The sequence below is a fragment of the Haemaphysalis longicornis genome, unplaced genomic scaffold, assembly GCF_048455015.1.
Source record: "Haemaphysalis longicornis isolate Haplotype H1 unplaced genomic scaffold, Haemaphysalis longicornis Haplotype H1 scaffold_1, whole genome shotgun sequence".
NCBI classification, from domain to species: domain Eukaryota; kingdom Metazoa; phylum Arthropoda; class Arachnida; order Ixodida; family Ixodidae; genus Haemaphysalis; species Haemaphysalis longicornis.
The window spans coordinates 53,046,231-53,066,071 of NW_027526203.1; the positions used below are offsets into that span (position 1 = coordinate 53,046,231).

The window sequence follows — 19,841 nt, forward strand, 5'->3', positions numbered from 1 at the left end:
TCTTGCAGGCGGGGGCTGGCTCTTGTTGGACTGGCTTGGCGGCTTTTCGAGGTTGTAGTGGGCATGAAGGGTGCGTACCCAGCACCTCCACCAGATGTCACGAAGCCAAGGACGATGCAGTTGTGTTGAAGGAGAAACAAGTTTATTGGAGCGAACTTGTGCTCCCCTAACAATTCAAAAGAATACGGAGGCGGCGAAGCAGCGGTCAACGAAGTGACTCGCACAGGCGAGTGTCGTCGAATCGAATGCCCCGGCGTCCGCACTGCAGGCCTTTTATCTTTCGGCGCGCGTGGTTCTCGAAACGTCGATTCGCATCGAGAACATAGTAGATCCAAGAAGATCATTCTGGGCCGTTCACGTTAGATCGGAACGCTCTCCCCATCACAACAGATAACGCATGCGGCACAGAAAGAAAGAATGGAACACGCGCTTCCCTTGGCGCAGAGATAACGCAGACCGGCGCAGCCGGGCGGTAAAGCAAAACACAAATAAGCAAACCCAATGTATGGTTCGCGGCAGTATGGTGGTCTTGATTTTTGCCTGTTCTTTGCGCCATCCTATCTTGTCCAGCACCGCGCGGCCGGGAATTGTCTGGCTCAGGCGGAGACGCTGGCTGGATAGGTGGGCCTCGATGAGCTCGTCAACCGTGTTATGTACGCCCATGGCTTGTAAGCGCTGGGTTGACGAGTATATCGGTAAGCCGAGGGCCTGCTTAGTGGCCTTTCGGATGATGGTGTCGAGGGTAGTCTTCTGGGTCTTGTTGAGATTGAGATACGGTGCCAAATATGTAATTCTTGATATTATGAACGCTTGTACTAGCCTGAGGGCGTCGTCCTCCTTCAGGCCTCTGTTCCGGGTGGTGACTCTTCACAGCATCGCAAGGATCTTCTCAGCACTGTTCTTAATTTTATCGATGGCGGCGTGTTCCTTTCCGTTATCTTGTAGGGTAAGCCCGAGGATTCGGCATTTGTCCGTCGGCGTGATCTTGATGCCTTCGATTTGGATAGCGATGTCAGGCGGGAGCTGTTGGCGGGGTTAGAAGGAACTGATTGATTCTAGGTTGGCCCTAAGGTTCGATGCTATGATATGCTCAAGGATCGCGCTTAGATGAAACACTGTTTAGGCAATCGGGCGGTAATCAGTGGGGCTATCGCGCGTCCCCGCTTTGAAAAGGGAACTACTTTATTTCTTTTAATCACATGGGAAGGTTCCTGTGCCTAAATATTGGTTCAATATAAGGTACAAAAATTTTCTAGAGTGCTATAGTGTTTTTTCCGGGTGAGGAATAATTTTAGGCTTTTAATAAACAACGGGTTATTCGAGTCGCACTCCACGATTGTAGGAATATATTTCTTTTTTAAGCTCCGTAACGCACTTTTGCAAAACCGCCATTTGAATTTACAGCGCGTGTTTTGTAAGAATTTTTAAAGTTTTCGTAAAAGCGAGTAGGTTAACCATTAATTCATTCAAAATTTCCCCTGTTGTAGTCAGTTATTACCTTTGTTGTATGGGCTCTTTTTTCAGTGGAATTGAGAGGGATATATGAAGGTTGTGGTCTCTAATTCCGGGGAGTACTGTGACACTCCCTACGTAATCAGCGAAACACGTGTGCAACAGGTCAAGTGTGTCCTCCTCGAGTGGGTGACGGAGGTTGAAATCTGGTACCAATCTAGTACTGTGGCCTCTTCGACAGCGGAGACTTTCGCTTGTCGTTTAAAGAGACCCTGCAACACATTCTTCCACTTTTTTTTGAAATCTTAAATGCATGCAGAATGTAGTCACCCAACACACCCAGTACTTAGATGGGGGTGTCGCAAAGTACCTCAGCCAAAAATACTGCTCTATGCCCATCAGATAACTTGTAAAATCGCTCAAAAGGTTTTTCAGTCTTTCGCGATCGTGACGTTGCTCGAATTACGTCACGAAGGCCAGGTAGCGGCTCTTCGCAGGTTTTCCTTCAGTTGCAGCAATAAACGTTTTTCAACGCCTACATAAAGAAAGCCAGAAAAACAAAGCAAAAATGGAAGGCGCATCTGGTGCGATCAGCAAATCACGCAGTGCCGCTTCGTGCTGGCGGTAACTATAGCTTTCGCAGTGGTTCCAGACGCGAAGGGAAGAGTGAAAGCGCTTATTGAAAGTATTGCAGGGTTCCTTTAAATATTTTCCAGCGTGCGAGTGTAAGTGGATCATAGCGGTTCCTTGCATTTAGCATAATCCCTGACACACTATACACCAGAGGCTCATGTAATAGCACTGGAACCATTAAATTCCATAATTACCAGAGCAGGCGACGACTCCGGCACTCTTCCCTATGATACGGGGCAGATACAAGGCAGAAGGGCGGAGATCTTTTAAAAGCATTTGCATAAAAGAATAAAACGACGGTTCCACGCGAAGCAGTTGGTGGCGCAGGGGAGCAGAAGAAAAGGCGGGCTTGTACCCCCGAAGGGGCGCAATCTTGCGCCCAAGAAAGCGTTGAGCCAGTTTTCAACTTATCTGGTATACATACACGTGGAGCAGTAAATATTAGGTAGAGTGCTGCGTGGTCATCGAAGCCAATAAAACCGGCGAACCTGATTCAAGATCGCGTCTTTTAAAGCAGCAGAGCAGAGTGTCGGAACGAAACGAAAACTGGAACCGCAAAACGAACAAAGGGACATTTTTGGCCGGAACGAAAGTGAAAAAGAAACGTTATTTATTATTTCCTTCAGGAGCGCAACTGAAAAAAAATCGCTTCAGTTTTCGGTTGGAGTGGTAAGTTCGGGTATTTCAGGATTCATTCCAATTTTCATTGCAGTCTATTCGCTCCTATAAAATCATCTTTCTCCTCGCTGGCCACCTCTTCCCTTCGGGATGCTTGTTGCCTGTTTTCATACTCAGTCCGTCTGCGTTTATGGTGGTCCTATTTCTTTTATTTATTTTTTATTTATTTATTTATTTATTTATTTATTTATTTATTTAATTTATTTATTTATTTATTTATTTATTTATTTATTTATTTATTTATTTATTTATTTATTTATTTATTTATTTATTTATTTATTTATTTATTTATTTATTTATTTATTTATTTATTTATTTATTTATTTATTTATTTATTTATTTATTTATTTATTTATTTATTTATTTATTTATTTATTATAATATCTACATTAGCCCACCGGAATTGTTGTATACGGTGTGTTTCACATGAATAAACCCGAATTTTCTGAAACACGCAATAAGAACAATGAAGCAAAACCCGCCGCGGTGGCTCAGTGGCTAAGGCGTTGCGCTGCTGAGCACGAGGTCGCGGGTTCGATTCCCGGTCGCGGCGGCCGCTTTTCTGATGGAGGCGAAAAGCAAAAACGCCCGTGTGTACGAGATTTCGGCGCACGATAAAGATCCCCAGGTGGTCAAAATTAATCCGGAGCCCTCCACTACGGCGCGCCTCATCGCCTGCGTTGCGTCGGCGCGTTAAACCCCACAATCAATCAATCAACAATGAAGCAAAAATATAGTGGTGACGTGAACACCACCATACACGATTAACAGCGAAAACAGCAGATTACAGCAGCATACCCAATGGAGACAGCTACAAGCCATTTTTCCCTTGCACGCAAGTGCTGGCGGAGCACAGCGGAAAACACGGCATAAGGAGCATAAGCAACAGTGTCGGGCAGGCGTTCTTATCTTTAATAGTTCTTGTTTTTAAAAAAACACTCTTCTAATGCGGTTGTGCGCCATCAATATTCCCCAATTTTCTCGCTGTTATCCCTTCGTCTGGGTGTATTCATATTGGGCTGGATGTGCTGATGTTGGTACTCTGCTACCTCCTCTCATGCAGTCTGTCTGAAGATTTAATCCAGGAGTTTTAGCTTTCCATGAGACAGAGCGTTTTTAACTTGTAACGGTAGTATCACAACTATTCCTGTTAGTAATAAAGCGCCCAGCCGGATTTTGAATTGACTAAAATTTATTCTTTAAAATTGCAGCGTTCAGGTCCCAGACCAAGGCGGCATACTCAACAATAGAGCGTACGCACGCAGCATGTTGCTTTTCTGGAAACTTGGAATGTTGGCACCTAATAATTGTATACTTAACGGCAATAGGAAGACCCAAAACAGATTGCGCTCGAGGATTTTTTGATGTACGACAGCGTCTCTATGAAACCTGGGTGGCAGGACGCGGACTGGCAGCAGGCAGTTTCTGCTGAGCAGGATAAAACTTGGAGCGTCATTTGCAGCTGCGTCATCAAAAAGCATACGACAAAGACTCCTGAAAGTGTACTGGCATCGTTTTATGTGCAGTTGAGCAATTTAACAGATTTTTCTACAAACAAATTAATGAAGCATCACATATTTTTTAACATAACTTCCTAATTTTCAATGTTTCAGACATAATTTCATCAATCTCAATTTTCTGCGCGTGAACACAAACCGTTATTAACCGTAACGAACCATTGTTATTTTTTCGTTGTGAAGCTGAACCGGAACGGAACTTTTATTGATGAAACGAAAGAAACTGAAACGGAAAGAATTTCGTTCCGACACCCTGCAGCGACGTCCCTTACACTCTGTGGTCAATTTGTGCGAAAGGTGGGAACGTTGAAAGCGGAGGTAGCAAACTGCATTGTAGCTTGGAACAAACCAGTCAGATGGCATCCCCACTTTTCGCTTCGGGGCGCTGGGGGTCTCTTTCGAACTGAGTGCACCTGAAAGACATCTCACTGGGTCCAAAGGAGAAGATGTAACAAGTACGGAAGCCTTACAAACGATACACGCCTAAAATATGATGGGCATGGCTTCACGCTATGCAAAAATGGCATGCTGGGATTCCACCATATTAGAGGCCGGGCTACTTTTTCCTAGCTGAATAGTATGCTGGACGTCAATTTCCCTCCCTTTTGACAGGAAGTTTTGGTTATCCGGGTTTTTTTCTTGGAAAGCACGTGTCGTGAGTTTGCAGGAACGCGCACATTACTTGTATCGTAACTTTAAACGTCTCAGTGTTTCTTTTCGTCAGCATTTAAAATGGTAGATTTCGAGCATTCTAGTTTCCCAGGAACCATTGCGTATCGTATAGGGCTACATCCTCTCTGATGGGTTTTATTACACCTAGTATTGTACACAGAGTCGGCTCCTCTGCTCGCTTCTGTAATGACAACCTCCGCTCAAAACATGGATTGTACCCCGACGTAGGATAAAGTTAACTCAATTCCTTAAGCCTATAAACATTTTGTTTGCCGGTACACACAACTTTGCCCTTCGGCGCAAAACCTGTCAAGGCTACGTATCTGGGGGGCATATAAAATGCGTTCGTGTGTTAAGGCGCGGCCCTTTTATTGGAAAAAACTATCGCAACTCCTACGAAGAACAATAAGCCCACCCGTGGTTAGCCAAAACGTTTTTGGTTTTTGTACGTCGCAATGGTGTGAGCCTTATTACGCATCAGTCTGCAGAGGTTTGTCAAATAAGTTCTCGTGCCACGCCAAAAATATGTTATGCCACAGTAGATTCAACCATAAGCTTCACTTTCGAGTGCAACAGACATTTTTATGACAAAACGTTCGTGAAAGCACAATTCTTTAATGGGGCGTGAAATTTTACAGTTGGAATCGCTAGGTAGTTAGCGCCTCGAATCATTTCTGCCCTAAAATCAGTTGGAGTAACTTGGAACCTCTTAAGATTTAAAGGAGGAAGTGAGAATTAGTTGGTACGGGGCGCTGGCATATTCGTTATTTTCAAAATATGGTTTATCTATTCATAGTTGACGGTTTTTTTTGTGATTTGTTTTTTTCCCTCCCGAGTGTTAGATGCCGAGGTGTTGTGTACCCATGTAAATGCAATTGCAAAACTTAGCTGCTGCCTGCCGTGTGAAACCCGACCAGGGAGCCCGAACCAAAGGCGCCTTTTGATCTCTTTCCCGTCTTTGCTTGCTCGTCTAGTGTTCCTCGCTCCTCGCTTTCCCTCTTCCCCCCTCCAGTGAAATTCACATTGTTGTAGGTCAGGTTGCTGGGCGAAGGAGGCACACCTTCAAAAAGCAGCAACAGATGAAGCGGCGGGCTCGCACTGAGCGCTTCGCGAAGACGAACTGGGTCGCGAGAAAGCTCACCGCAGGGAGTTGGCGAAAGCCCGCCTTGGAAGGAATCTGTCACGCTTCGCTACGGTAGCAAAGGCGATAAGATTGATCTCTCCAAGAGAGGGGCTCCAGGAGATTAGCAAGGCAGGCGTCGGTCTAAAATCACAACATGAATACCGCAAAAACCGAACAAGAATTTCTGTCGCAAGACAAAAATTTTGTTGTGACAAGAGAAGTCCTGTGGTTACGACATGGACATATGTTGTTACGACACACATTTCGGTCGTAACGACAAAGTCTCAGCGACAAACATTCCTGTACTCACAACAGAACTGCCATTTACGCTACTCTTCACAGTGGGCATGCAATAACATTCAAACCATGTGTAACTACTGATGAAACATCATGATCACGACAAAACAGGAATTCGGCATGACGGAAGGTCAAAATCAGGAGAGGAACACTACATATGACAGAACATCATAATGACTACACGACAAGAATACGACAAGACGACAGTACGACACGCAAAAATACTACGAACTACAGAAATTTTTATGCGTCTTTTTTGAGTGTGCTCATTCTGCAATGACCACATTTCAGTCTCTGCAATCGAAGTTGTGGAGATATATTTTAGGCACTGATTCAGGGCGCTTTGGTAATATCACTAGCAAATAAATGTACCGCACTATTAATAAAATATTCTCCCGAATTTAGCCAAACCGTTTTCGTTGGCTTATATTCGTTAGGGGGGTGAAACGCTATATAATGGCTTCATGCATCCGCTACAACGAGAGATTGAGCCGTTTGCCGCTAGTATCCAATCCCCGGTAAAGTACCTCCGCTGAATTTCTCTTCGCAGAGGACGCAGGTAAAATAATCGGGAAGAATGCGATCTAAACGCAAGTCCGGGGCTCGCCAGGGCATGCTTGGGATAGCAGGCTTACTTAGCTTTTAGTCTCAGCCGGCTCCAGAGCCCTGAACAGTTCCCAATTAAGTGAGCTCTTCCGCTCTTACGAGGTCCTCATAAGTTCAATTGGCCTTAAATATATGTCTTATTCTATACGAAGCATTAGTTTTGTAAAGCCAGCAGCTCGCTGACATTGGAATAGAAGTCACTTATTCAACCGCAGCGTATAATGGAAGCTGTGCTATTTGCGTAGCGGTTTTGACGCGAGTACATTGTGCTAAAATCTCTGTGCCTAAAATCCGTTCACCTGAGCTGTGCGAATTTCATTCTAATCTGTTAGAGCGGGGTCTACCTCTTAATCAGTGCCCCTCATGTCGCATATGTAGTTCACGGGTTCTTGCTCTCGATCCACTGGTGTAATCACCGATGCATACCCTATGCGGTGTCTCAGTAGCTAAGTCTTTGGGCTGCTGAGCCCACGGACGCAGGTTCGACCCCGCTGCGGTCGCTGCTTTTCAGGTGGAGTCGAAAAGCTAAGATTCCCGTGTGTCGAGATTTCGGCGCTCGATAAAGACCCCCCCGGGTGGGCAAAATTAATCCGCAGCTCTCCGCTACGGCGCGCCTCATAGCCCAGCTGTAGCTTCGGCGCGTTGAACTCCCAAGATTCGAATTTTGAATCCACACCTTGTTCCTGGCGTTGACCGAAACCTCTCGTTTGCTTTCCTCCTGTACCGTTACAGCTGTTCCTGCTGAAATTGTACGAATGCCAACCTGCTATTGTCTCACCCGAGAGTGGCAGTATTAAAAATAAAATAAAAATAAAATAACAGGGTGGGTGCCAAGGAGATGGCTCCGCCACCTTCTAGAGGTTTCATAATTTTGTGCTTGTGAATGCCACATCTGACAGCCAGACATGACAGCTGCTGAGAAGCTCTCAATCCGTATAACGAATGTGTCGAGCTCCTGTATCACATGCTAAACAGGAATTTCTTTTGTATTGTTGCGGGTGTATATATATATATATATATATATATATATATATATATATATATATATATATATATATATATATAAACATATATGGCTATTTTTCACCGTAGAAGCGGAGCCGTATTCGTGAGCTACAATATGTGATGGTGTCCGATCGACAACCAGATGACTACGTTTCCAACAATAAGCCAGGACGTCAACGTGAGCTAAACCTGGAAGCCAGATAAAGCTCTGCTCGTGAAGAACATAATTACCAGCCTGCGCAATTGTCACACGAAGCTTATACTGCGGCATAATACATCTCTAAATCTTATTCACCGCGCCGCCATTCAGAGAGGAATTAAGGAAGGGACTTTTTGTAGCGGACGTACGTACAAACAATTTTTTAGCTTGCTGCAAACAATATCCCTTACGGAATTTCTGTAAAGCCGACCTCAAGAGGGAAGATAAGTGCCGTGAGCAGCACGTATTGCAGAACCGGCCGTTCGGGGCAACAGGCCGTATGCATTGTCCGTGAGGATGTTGCCACACGTTGCCACCGGCAGTTTGTAGCATACACCATGAACAATGAATAGCAAGGGACCACACACTATCTCAGGTGATCGACGGCCATGCACGAGACGGCAGTGAAGGCTGTGGAGGGTGTGGAGGGTTCGGACCAAGTGCGAACAGCTAACGCCCACATCCGGCCCCTCCATCATCCCAGCTGTCCGCGCAGGGTGTGGGACATGTGGTTATTTCGGAACTTCTCTCCCTTCTCTTTCCGTCTACGCAACTGCCCGTCCATAACTTATCCGCACTGGCGGGTGGGACAAGTCCGTTCCACCTCACACCGCGTCCGTGCAAGGGCGCCGATCAGTTGTCTCAGACGAAACACGAGCACACAAAAAAGAGCACGAGAGAACTGAACTGGTTCTGAAATGCAACGGCCCGGGGCATCGCCGGCAGCCCGCGACGACTTCGCAAGGGCGTGTGCCCAGCGCGGCCGAGGTGACCACCGCCGCGCGCCGTTTCCAGAGGGTAGCAGGTCCGGCAGAGTGAGGGAAAAGGGAAACCAGTGGTGACGGAAGAGGGTGGAGCGAAGAGAGAGGGAGAGCGCCCAAGAGAGAGTGGCCGTCTCCTCTCTTCCGTCACTCGGCTCCAGGACAGCCGCCCCTGCAGTGCAGAAACGAACCGGCATCACGACCAGCAGCTGCCTCTCACCGCAGCGGGACTGAAACGCCGCCGCCGCTTGGATTTCTCGCTGTCGCCCCCCACTGCTTCGACGGCCGCCATGAAGAACCGCGCTGATGGAGTCTGCACGACGCTGGCCTGCGGACCTGTGGCCCTCCTCCTGGTGACGCTCCTGTCCCAGTGGAGCGCGCAGGCCTTCCCGCAGGGCGGCCCCGCGGAGTCTTGTGACTCTATGCTGCCTCGCCACGTCTACACGGCGCCCAAACCCGCGCACGAGTCGCCCTACACTTTCGTGGCCTCGGCCAACCGCTACTCCTACCAGAACGTCGATGGAATCCAGGGTGAGAGGAAGCACCTTGACAACTGCCTCCCTTCGCAGCACGCGTTTCATTCATTTTCTGATTTCACTCATTTTCAGTCCGCTCTACACTTTCGTTGTCAACCGCTCTCAATTTCATGTGGAATTATGCCCACCCAACACCCGTGCTACTCAAATCTGTACAGGTGATAAGTTTAAAATAAACAAGCGACACAAAGGACCAAGATTGTGTTGGTTCGAATACTGTGTCCTAATAAAATTTTTTGTCCAGCACGAAAATACAGGACCGCTATTGGACCAATATTGGCAAGCAGTAGGCCAATATTGGATCAAAATGTCCTTGTAATTCCATAAAAGGGCTGCTACATATTTGTTTTTATGATTATAGTTCCGGTTTTGGAAGAACTCGTTATTTCATCATTATTCAGAAGTTTTTGTGACGCCGTTGGGTTGCCCTAGTATATTTTTTTCGTCCATTCGTAAAAGAGTGAGCCTGCTTTGTTCCAAAAACCATAAAAATAATGCACGAATGTCCTGCCATCTGTGCTCAATACTTTCCCATCGTGTTGTTAAGCCTATAAGACGTTCGCACTCTCCCTGCGCTTCACGTCTTGCTGCACTACAGAATATCGCTTTATGACACAATGCCCAACAGAATTTTTATGAATGAGGGCATCGACTAAATAGAACCGTCATTACAAACCAACTACCACCACATGTCAGTAACTCTAAAGCACTCGCCTGACATTTCTCAATTAAGCTACATAGAGCTCGATGGGATATCACAATAAATGTCACGTAAAGATAACGACCATTGGCGCTCCACTAGACAAAAAGTGAACTGAATGTTCAAAGAGATGCTAGGTAAGTACCTCGAGTTCTCTCCACCGAAATGAGGACATCGTGAGGTGGCGCTGTTTGGTTCCCATTATTCCAAAAAGCGACATATTAAACGTGTTGTGCATTTAAAGTTACACTGCATGCGCGTTGCCTTGCTGGGAAGTTACCTTCCTCGGCAATCGTCCCAGGGCATCTGCTGCACTGCCCTTTAAGCCCGCTCTAAACGCAGGAGTCTCCGAACGCCGTCCGAGTGACGCGAGTACCGATGATACAATTTTCAGTGTGATTAAGGTTGTATAATTTATTCTAATTTTGTTGACAGGTATTCATTGCAAGTTCGTATCGAGTGGCTACAGTACCAAATGTTCATAACAGCCGTGAATCTCTTGAGATACAACGTGACTTCGATGCACAGTAAAAAGAAACAATGCTTACCCGCAAGAGTACGCAATGAAAAACGTGCAGTTTTCTACTGAGTCCGCAACCGTAACAATCTTTTCCAGTCAGATTATGTTGTGCCTCGTTCTCATTCTTGGAAATCATTTAGGAGCATTGTCGCTATACACAAACATGTAAATTAAGGGAATTTGTCGTAGTGTAAGAGTGATAGCGGGTCGTATTTAGAACTGGGCACAGGGCAAAGTTTTCGGCCCTATGCTCCATTTTCAGGGCTCGGCATTACCTGGTCCATCCTGTCTCAGATAGTATCAATTTAAACAACAAAAAACTAAAAACTTATTTATTTATTGGTAGTACCTCGCGTGTTCAAATAACGGTACCAAGTTATTATATATAAAGCTGGGCGATATATATTTCTTGCTCTATGATATGTATCACTTGTGGCCGCAAATATTTCTCTACATGCTCGCGCTTGTAAAACAAAAAAGAAATAAAATTGTCCGCGTGTGGTTCTGATGGCGCCGTTTCAACTGGAGGTAAAGGAAGCAGCGTTTCGTCGCAGCACGCTACAGCATGCATGTTAAACTAATCCAACCACTATGGTTCTGCTGCAGTACTCGCAATGATTGGTAGAGGATCATGAAGAATGGTCGTGTTATGAGCAGTCTAGCAGCGCTTTTTCAGGCTCGCGAGGCATTCTTTTGCTCTGTGACGCTCCAAAGGGCATGATTTGGCGAGCTGGCCACCTCTGGTTAGAAGACGCGATCGTGTGCCTTCCGCAACTTTCCCTCTCAGGGGTCAACACTACCACGCCTATTCTTCTTGGATATTGAGCTGCACAATCCAAAGCTACGGACAGAAATGGGAGCCGTTGAAGTGAGGAGTAGGAACCGCTCAAACCATCCCGCGTTATGCTGACATCCTAACACGCGAGTATACGTACTTTTAAATTGTCGTTGAACGGGGCGACATGTTTGACTTTCGCATAAAGCTTTCAAGGCAAGATTTAGGTTGATCCGTCTTGAATCAGATGCGGCGACATAATCATGGCCCAGCAGGAAATTTCCCCATGGGTGAGAGAACACCAAAGCAACTTGACGGGCTAGTTGGTCTGTCGCTGTGTGGTGTGTCTTCTTCTGTTGGTCCTGTCCTTGTGGCACAATTTTATTTGTATCAGGGAGGAGAAGGCTCACGGGTGTTGCACACTTATTATTTCTCACCTGGAGTCAGGCGTTTTGCCGTATTTGTTTCTTTTCCCCTCTTCTTTGGCTTGCCAGGTAGACTAAGTAGGCGTGTCGTGGGCTGAAAGCGCGGATCTGGGCTTTGCACTCATTTTTACAGCGCCTCCTCTTTTCTGGATCGAGAAAGCCCCCGCGGAACTTCCCACATCTTCAAAATTCGTTCACACAGTGGGCTGTACACGGGCGGCATAGTTCTCTGCGAACGGAGCTTTCTCTACTTAAGCACGCAATCAGTTGAACGGGCTGTTCAATACATCAGCGAAGCTCTACACCGGCACGATTTCTTATGACAAATGGGCGCACAAAACCTGCTCGCTCGCGTGTCTTTCGGAAGTAGAGCCTCGAGAGTGACCGCTTCGTGAAACATTTTGGGCTACCAAACAACGCTGTCTGGTAACTACAGACAAATCAAATGCAAAAATGCAGTAGCATCAACTGTTTCAATGTCAACTGTATCGGTAGTTCTTAAAACGATGCAAGATTTGTTTTTCCAATGCAGTACCTGACTATGCCGAAGGCACCAGCACATCAGTGCCTTTTTTGTCTCCCGAACGTAGGATTTCCCGTTTCGTCATTTGTGCGTTCTTTCGAATTGATTTTATTACGCTGGTTTTTAAGTATGCGTGTACGTATTATGTAACCAAAAGGGGAATTTTTTTTCTAACGTGCTTAACCATGTGATGAAGTTTACCCAATTTGTTGATCTTTCGCGCGTTCCTCGCGCTTGCCCAAAATGGCATTTTTACTTGATATTTGATTTTCCTTGGCCACTGATATTCTTTCGCTTTCGCACTTTTCTTTTTTTTGCTGTTTGATGTGGTACCGCACACGAGTACACTTTTACTCCGTGTTTCAAAAATAACCACCTATAAGACATCGACAGTCATGGGGCAACGCTGTAATCATGCGATACAGCTTGCTTTAGCTTGCCAGAAACACGGCAGCGGCCTCAGTATTGAGCAGCCGCCGCTCTCCAGTGACCAGCAATCGTCTTCTAACGCCTTCCGTGACAGAACTTCCACGACCAAGAGCAGGAGTTCTGCACTGACAGGTGTCGTTTAGATACAGCGCTGTGCATGCCAAGCTCGAGGCGGCGATCACAAGTTGGCTGCCCGCGGCGACGAGCAGCGCATCTCATTCACGCGTAGCGGAACAAACCACCACTGTTGCGCGGGCTCCAGGAGAGCGCTGCCTTGCGCGCAGGGATCCTGGTTCTCTTGGTCGATCGGAGAGGCTGCTTCGAGTGTTGCAAGCTGCGACGCTGGCCGTCCAGAAAAGGAAGACGACCAAACGCATGCGGAGAAAAAAAAAGAGCCCCAGAGGGATTCGATCAGGCCGATAGGTAGATCGGTGCGCGTGTGTTGTTTTTCCTCCCTTCAAACGTGGTGATGATGCTGGGGCAAGATTCGCGCGCGGGGGGAGCCGACGCGCCGGGAACAACTTGCGGCACACGGCGAGCATCTTCCGCGGCTCCGAGGCAATACAACTCGTCCCCGTGTGTCCGCATCCATTGGCGGCAAAAGAAAGAAAGGCCCTCAGTGAGGGTGACGCGCCCATACGGGAAACGTAGTTCCCAGGCCGCTTACCGTCCATCGCCTGTCCGCCAGCCTCACACAAGTGCGAGTATGCGCCGAGCCAGTTGTTTTTCGTGTGCGGAACGTCCGCTCGCAATGTTGCGACAGTCGGCGGCGCTGTTCGATGAGCGCCTAAGTCCGGCGAGGAGCACGAGTGGCGTTCGTGCCCCGCACCTCGCCCGTCGACGCTGCAGAGTAGCCCATATCGCGCAGAGGAAGCAGCGACTACAAGGAAGCTGCGTTCATGTTTTTTCCACTGAGTGCTCGCACCCACATTGCTCATTGGACAGCGTAATAATGCCATGGCACGATGTCAGTGTTCAGTTTGCAATATATACGCAGGAATTCCTCCAAGAAACAGCGGCCAGTGAATCGCTCTTGTCTAATCCACCTCCTTCAGCCTTCGTGCCTCAGAGATCAGCAGTATTAAAACTCTAGTTTATGTGTTCGCGTGTTCCACTCGTAGGAAGGCAACCGTAATCTTTTCACTGTTGCGTGCAGCTCGTTGCGCAAATGTGCATGCATCACCCACTGAACTATGCCTGTGGCCGGTGGTTGCGAAGAGATTACTTTGGCATTTTCGTCTCGAAAACAAATTGACGCAGCTTGCACTACTGGTGCACGGCTGGACAAACAGCAGAGCTTTCGGCCCCTCTCCCGTCGTCGGAGACCAGGCTGTTGCAGCGCATATTTATTTCAAAACTTGCCGCTGATAGTTCTGCAGGTCTGGCAAGCCTGGATCGTTTCGTCCTCAGGCTTTCACATCTCTCCCAAAGTGTACGGCGTAAACACGCGCTAGAACCAGCGGCCAAGTCCAAAGCCAACGTCCGCGCTACGAATCTAAAGGAAATGCTATGCGCCCGGAATGCCACGATAGCTCAATGGGACAGATGCCAGTTTCACAACGCGTGGGACCCCGGTTGAATACCGACCACGGGAGGTGTTTTTGTTTTCTTCTTTCCGATTTGCTGCTCATGGTATTGTTCCCCGCCGCTGCTAACCCCCGTACCCTTCGCGCTTTTGGAGTGACCCACTGGTTAGGTGGCCGGTTTCACGGAGTAAAGGTCCCACGTCTGATTCCCGGGACTTCCCTAACCACCTTTCTCTTGAGGCTTCAAAGTTATTTTGGTTCGACGGACGGACCAATCTCGGCCTAAACAGCACTGCTGTTAAAATTTTTTTAGCTTCATCTCCGCGTGGCCTATAGGCGCCATATATCGGAACCGCAGCCTCAAAAAATTGCATAAGGATCTTTATTTGCTTCTTAGATCAGTTGAGAAGGGTTCTTGTACGAGAAATTTATACTAATTTGAATCGCTTTTTTTTTATTTGGCGGCGATGCCGGCCTAGCGCACCCCAAATGTATGCTGAAATATACATCTATGAAGTAAATGGCGTATAGAGATGTGGCGTGGAGCTGTTCTGTGTTCTAATACTAAAGTAATGGCTAAAATCCCGTTATACATTTTCTGTTATTGAGCGTGAGGACTTCTTTCATTATAGTTCGTTGCTATTCGTTCGGCTTTGCGTAACAAAATTACGTCACCTCAGTGTACTTTTCGTCATTGTTCCCGGTTCTTACGTTTTCTTTGTGCGTTCCCTTGCTCGGTGCGGCGGCAGACGCAACACTATTCCCACTTCTACGGCTGCTAATGCCTGCGTGTTGGTCTACGCCAAGCTAAAATAAACACTTCCCCGCACCCTTCTGCAGCCCCAGACCACGGCCAACCATAGAAACAAACGTTTACCCGTCAAACAGCCAAGGAGCAATTGGGAAGATGAGTAAAAAGTAGCGTAAACTAAGTGCCAAAGTAGGTAAACGCCGTACAGTGACGCACTGAAATCAAACGTCATGCGGGCTTTTGAAGACCAGAAGTTCGGAGCGCGAGGTTCGCCTCTGGTGGCATTATAGTATAGTACAGTATTATGTTATAGATGCATTACGTATTATTGCTTTGGATTGGGCGAGTTTGTTCACGATCACTGGAAAGCCTTCAGCTGGAACGTACGGAAGCGAAGGACGGTCGAGAGAAACACGGACACGATTCTGACTAATAACTGAAGTTTACTGAAGAAAAACACACACATATACCGAGAAACATTGCACAATTTGGGGAAAATTTGGCACAATCAGTCGACTGGATACACCGGGAGCACGTCCTTTTCTTGGCGGTTAATGGGACGGAAGCGGTGCTAACGCACATGTCGTCCTTCTTGTCGATAGCAGGTGCCTCAATAATTTCTCGTGCCAGGTGACTGTGTTTCCGTACGATAATGTCGATTTCGTCGAGGCGTGCGGTGCATGTACAATAGCGGCAATGGAATGGAAGCTGGTCGGATGGCATTGCCTTGAGTGATGCGGCGAGTTGTAGGGCTCTGTCATTTATGGCATTCTATCATCATGTGGAAAAGTTTACATTGGACAACCCGGCAGGTGCATAAATGACAGGGTCCGACAGGACATTCCCTCCTCGAGTCCATGTATATTCACAAGCCCCAAAACGGCGCTGCAAACTCCCGCGCCAGGGCGTACCAATGAGTCTCGGAGGTTTCTCTTTTAGGGGCGAAGCCCCTTAGGGGCTGGGGCTGTTGGCGTCTCCTGTCGCCGTAGCTGTGGTAGATCCCGGCACGAAAACACCGGGAAACTCGTTTACTCCTCGCGCTAGAACGTAACGCGTGCTAAAAAAGCACCGAGACACCCGTTTACGCTTTGCGCTAGATAGCTTCCTGCTTCAAAGACAGGAGACATTTACAGCTAAGCTGTATACCTCTACTCCTAAACGGTTTCTCCATTGGCTAAAACGGCAAGGTACCAAGAATACACTTATACAGTGCAAGCTTCGCCCCTCCCCAGGTTTCACGTTAGTGGAGATGGCACGGGATTTTTAGGAAGGCCAGCACTGCCTTGAATGCCTTTTTATGGCGCCGGAATGTTGGGGCCTACTTTTTTTTTCTCTTTTCTTCTTCTCGTCGTTCATTCGGACGGCGTTCAACACTGCCACGATTAACACCTCAGGCTGCGAGAGCGTGCGCTGCACAGCGAGCGACGCGTCCCCTTGGCGCAAGGCAATGGTGTCGCTCAAACTCGCCTTTACGTCCCGTCGGCCGCTTTGCTCCCAATGGTCCACGCATTCGCTTCGAAGCTTCTGAGAACTTGCAGTTATTTGAATTTCTTGAATACACGCGCACCGTGTGTTCATGAAGTGGAGGGTTTGATGGAAGCCCGTCTGTTCGGGAGACAGTTAAAGTAAAAACTGAGACACCGACCATAAGAAACTGTTAAAAACTGTAAAAACTTAAATAAAAAAAACAAGACGTTGCGGCTTCGCTCCGGAAGCCTTGCTCACAATGGGCTTTTTTTTCTCACATGTGTGGTGCCCTTTCCGACGAGTGGAGACAGAATTTTGTGCAGGTATCCGATAAATTGTGGAGAGGGGACCGGGTGTAGTCAACGATTGGACGCAGGGGGGCATTAGGCTTGTGAAGCCATTTAGTGCAGGTGCAGCGCCATTATGACATAGAAGCGTATAATACCGAAACTTGCACTCGGGAGGTACGAAGCGAAACACGTCCGCCAGGAGTGCCTGTAAGTCCCTCTGTACTTTTCAAGGTCGGGTCCCGAGTGGGCCCGACGTAAGTGTCCTGGTCACCATTGTGACCATTGTGAACAAGGCTTCTGCAGCGAAGCTAAAACGTTTTGTTTGCTGTTTTTTGAAGCTTTTAGAGATTTTCAAAGTTTCTTTCGGTCAGTGCCTCCGTTTTTACTTCAGTTAGTATATGCTATTCTTGCATGTTGGATGCAAAAAGCTACTCCTTTAGTCTGAACGAAAAAATAAAAGCAGAGACCTCCATGCAATAAAATCAGCGTTATCTCTACACCCCAAGTATAAAAGCTTAACGTGCATAAAATAGCGGCAAAGGAAGAATTCGAGCTCTTCCATGGTAGATTAAAATAAATAATGTATATGCAAGAACGTAGCGACAGCAACGTTAGCAGCTACTAGGAAGCGTGTTCAGCGCTTAGTGCGAATTACCTTAGTCTTTACTCAATCAGTTATTGATGTATCCCAAAATGTAGCCCAATTCTCTTTCTAAAAAGAACGTTTTGCCTATGACTTACCAGATGGACCTCTAAGTCCACACTGGCCAGTATAGAGCGCTTGAGGCGCAATGTTGCTGAGGGCAACGCGTGCTCTGCTCCTCGCTCGAAAACGAGGCAAATGCATGATGCGCTTCGAACCAACACATGCATCCATCGCCGGCTCTGAACGTTCGTCTGAAACCGTTTGTTTCTCTTCTTTTGCGCCTCTCCGCTACGGTTTTACCCCCACAAGCAGTTCCATTTCTAGATCGGTACTCACGTTTCCCTCACCGTCGCAAAACAACCTTTTTTTTAAAGTCTTAAATGCTTGCCACGTTGAACTTTTTCTCTCGTTTAGAGAGAGTGTGTTTCCCTCATTTTCGGCGCGAATACAGTCGGCCTCAAGCACTTGAGCTTTAAAAGCCTAACAATTGTTTAACTAACAAAAAAAAAGCCTAACCAAGCCTTATCAAAGACAAATGGCACCTCGGCTCATTCGCCCAAAAAATAAGAGACGAGGGGCCCGACATTCGAATGGAAAGGCTCCCACAGCACTGTTTTCTCTTCGCTGTGGCATTTTTTATTCGCTCTCTTCCTGGCGCCGAATGGGGGGCACGTATAGTGCGTGTCCTTCCGTGAGCGGGGTTCCGCATACAATAATCTCGCCTTTTCCACACCACTGGTCACAGTCTTCCCGGAAACGCGCGTTGTGCCCACGTGCGCACTCAGCGCGAACGAGGAGGGGGTGGGGGAGGACGGGGATGAAGCGCTGGCTCTAGCCGCTTTGTGCGCAGGTGCACGCGGCGCGCATTATCGCCCCATCCGATAAGTGCGCCCACCGAGAATGTCCGCCAAGAACGATAGCCCTGGAATGGGCGGCAGAAAACTTAGGAAGCTAGTGAGAAACCGACAGCACAGAACGGGGCCAATGTGCAGATAAAATAGGATACGCATGCAAATGCAGAGTAGCCGGCGTACGCCGTTCCCGCCTGTTAGCACTGTGCCTCCCTTTTCACTGATCAGCAACAACTTTTCGGCAACTTGAACACGGATAAACGTGCCGGTGTGCGTATTTAGGCGGCAATCTGTTAGATCTGTAGCTGCGCACAGGGACCTCTCGGAGGGCAACAAGAACTGATGGCGACGTTTACACGGGTTCCCCTGTTCCGCTGGTGTCAGGCGATGCATGCGCGATCATGACCGCTGTGTGTGTGACAGTCTGCCATAGATTCCTAGGATGACCACATACCGACGATAGTGGCACGTATTGGGGCTGGTTGGTAACTTCGAAAGAAACGAACGCATTCCAGTGCTCCGTGGATCGACAAAGGGAGCTCTCTCTGAACGGTACGACCGCGATCCGAGTGTAGACGCATGGAGGACCGCAGCAAAGTGCGCGTAAAAGGGGTCCTGAAATGCTTTTCGCCGATGCATGGACGTACTATTATGAGCAATTTGAAAGGGAACACAGGAACCCGTAAAATACACCCTCAGACCCAGCTATCAGTGATACGCAGCGGCCGCCGTCGGAAACAAAGTGGAAAGGGGGACGCTGTTCTAACACCCGTTCCCATTCCCGCCGTGCGTCTTATCGGCTGTCCAACGATACCATATTATCGGTTAAATGACGTAAGCTGCGGCTTTGTAGAAATGCCAGCGTGGTGGGAGTGCCAACAGTTAGTATAACAGCTCTCTCCTTTCCCCCTTTGTTTTTCACAGCGCCATCCGCGTATCGCTCCGAGTCTGTTCCGAGGCTGTTTGCCACGCGTTCCTGTGTTCCCTTTCATATTGCTCATAATAGTACATGTAACCAAATAAAGCAATGTATTAGCAATCTCCTCCCGCAAGAATTTTGTTAAAACAATGAGTATTAGCTGAGAAATCGTAAATCAAAAACGGCGCATTATCGTCGCGCCACGTTTCCTCCTTTCGCTGTCGACGGCGCGCAAGCCTTTCCTCCCATGATGCTGCGCTTCTCAGCGGTGACGTACTTCCGCTATGGCGCTCCTCAGACTGCCGTCTGCTACGGGCAAGCTTTGTTGACCCCATGAATCCCGCACTCCGCTCAAGGCTGGAAAAGCGAACGAAAAATCTGGCCGCATTTGTGCGGCGGCCTGGCTTTGCCCTTTCGCGGTGTACGTTGCTGCAGTTGCTATCGGCTCACGCGACTTTTTATCGGCGGTGAACTCGCAGCCGCTCGGGGAGGATCGTGCGCTCCACCCCTTTCATGCACCGCGCACTGTTTATCCAAAAA

General features: G+C 47.8%; 1 protein-coding gene across 1 annotated transcript in view; it reads left to right on the forward strand.

The window, feature by feature from the left end:
* The first annotated feature begins 9,108 nt into the window (after nt 1-9,108).
* LOC144176308 (ferric-chelate reductase 1-like) overlaps nt 9,109-19,841 on the forward strand; it is a 103,172-nt gene continuing 92,439 nt past the window's right edge. Inside the window, exon 1 of the mRNA XM_077705205.1 lies at nt 9,109-9,474. Within this exon, the coding sequence (XP_077561331.1) occupies nt 9,234-9,474 (241 nt within the window). The 5' untranslated portion in view covers nt 9,109-9,233. The remainder of the gene's footprint in view (nt 9,475-19,841) is intronic.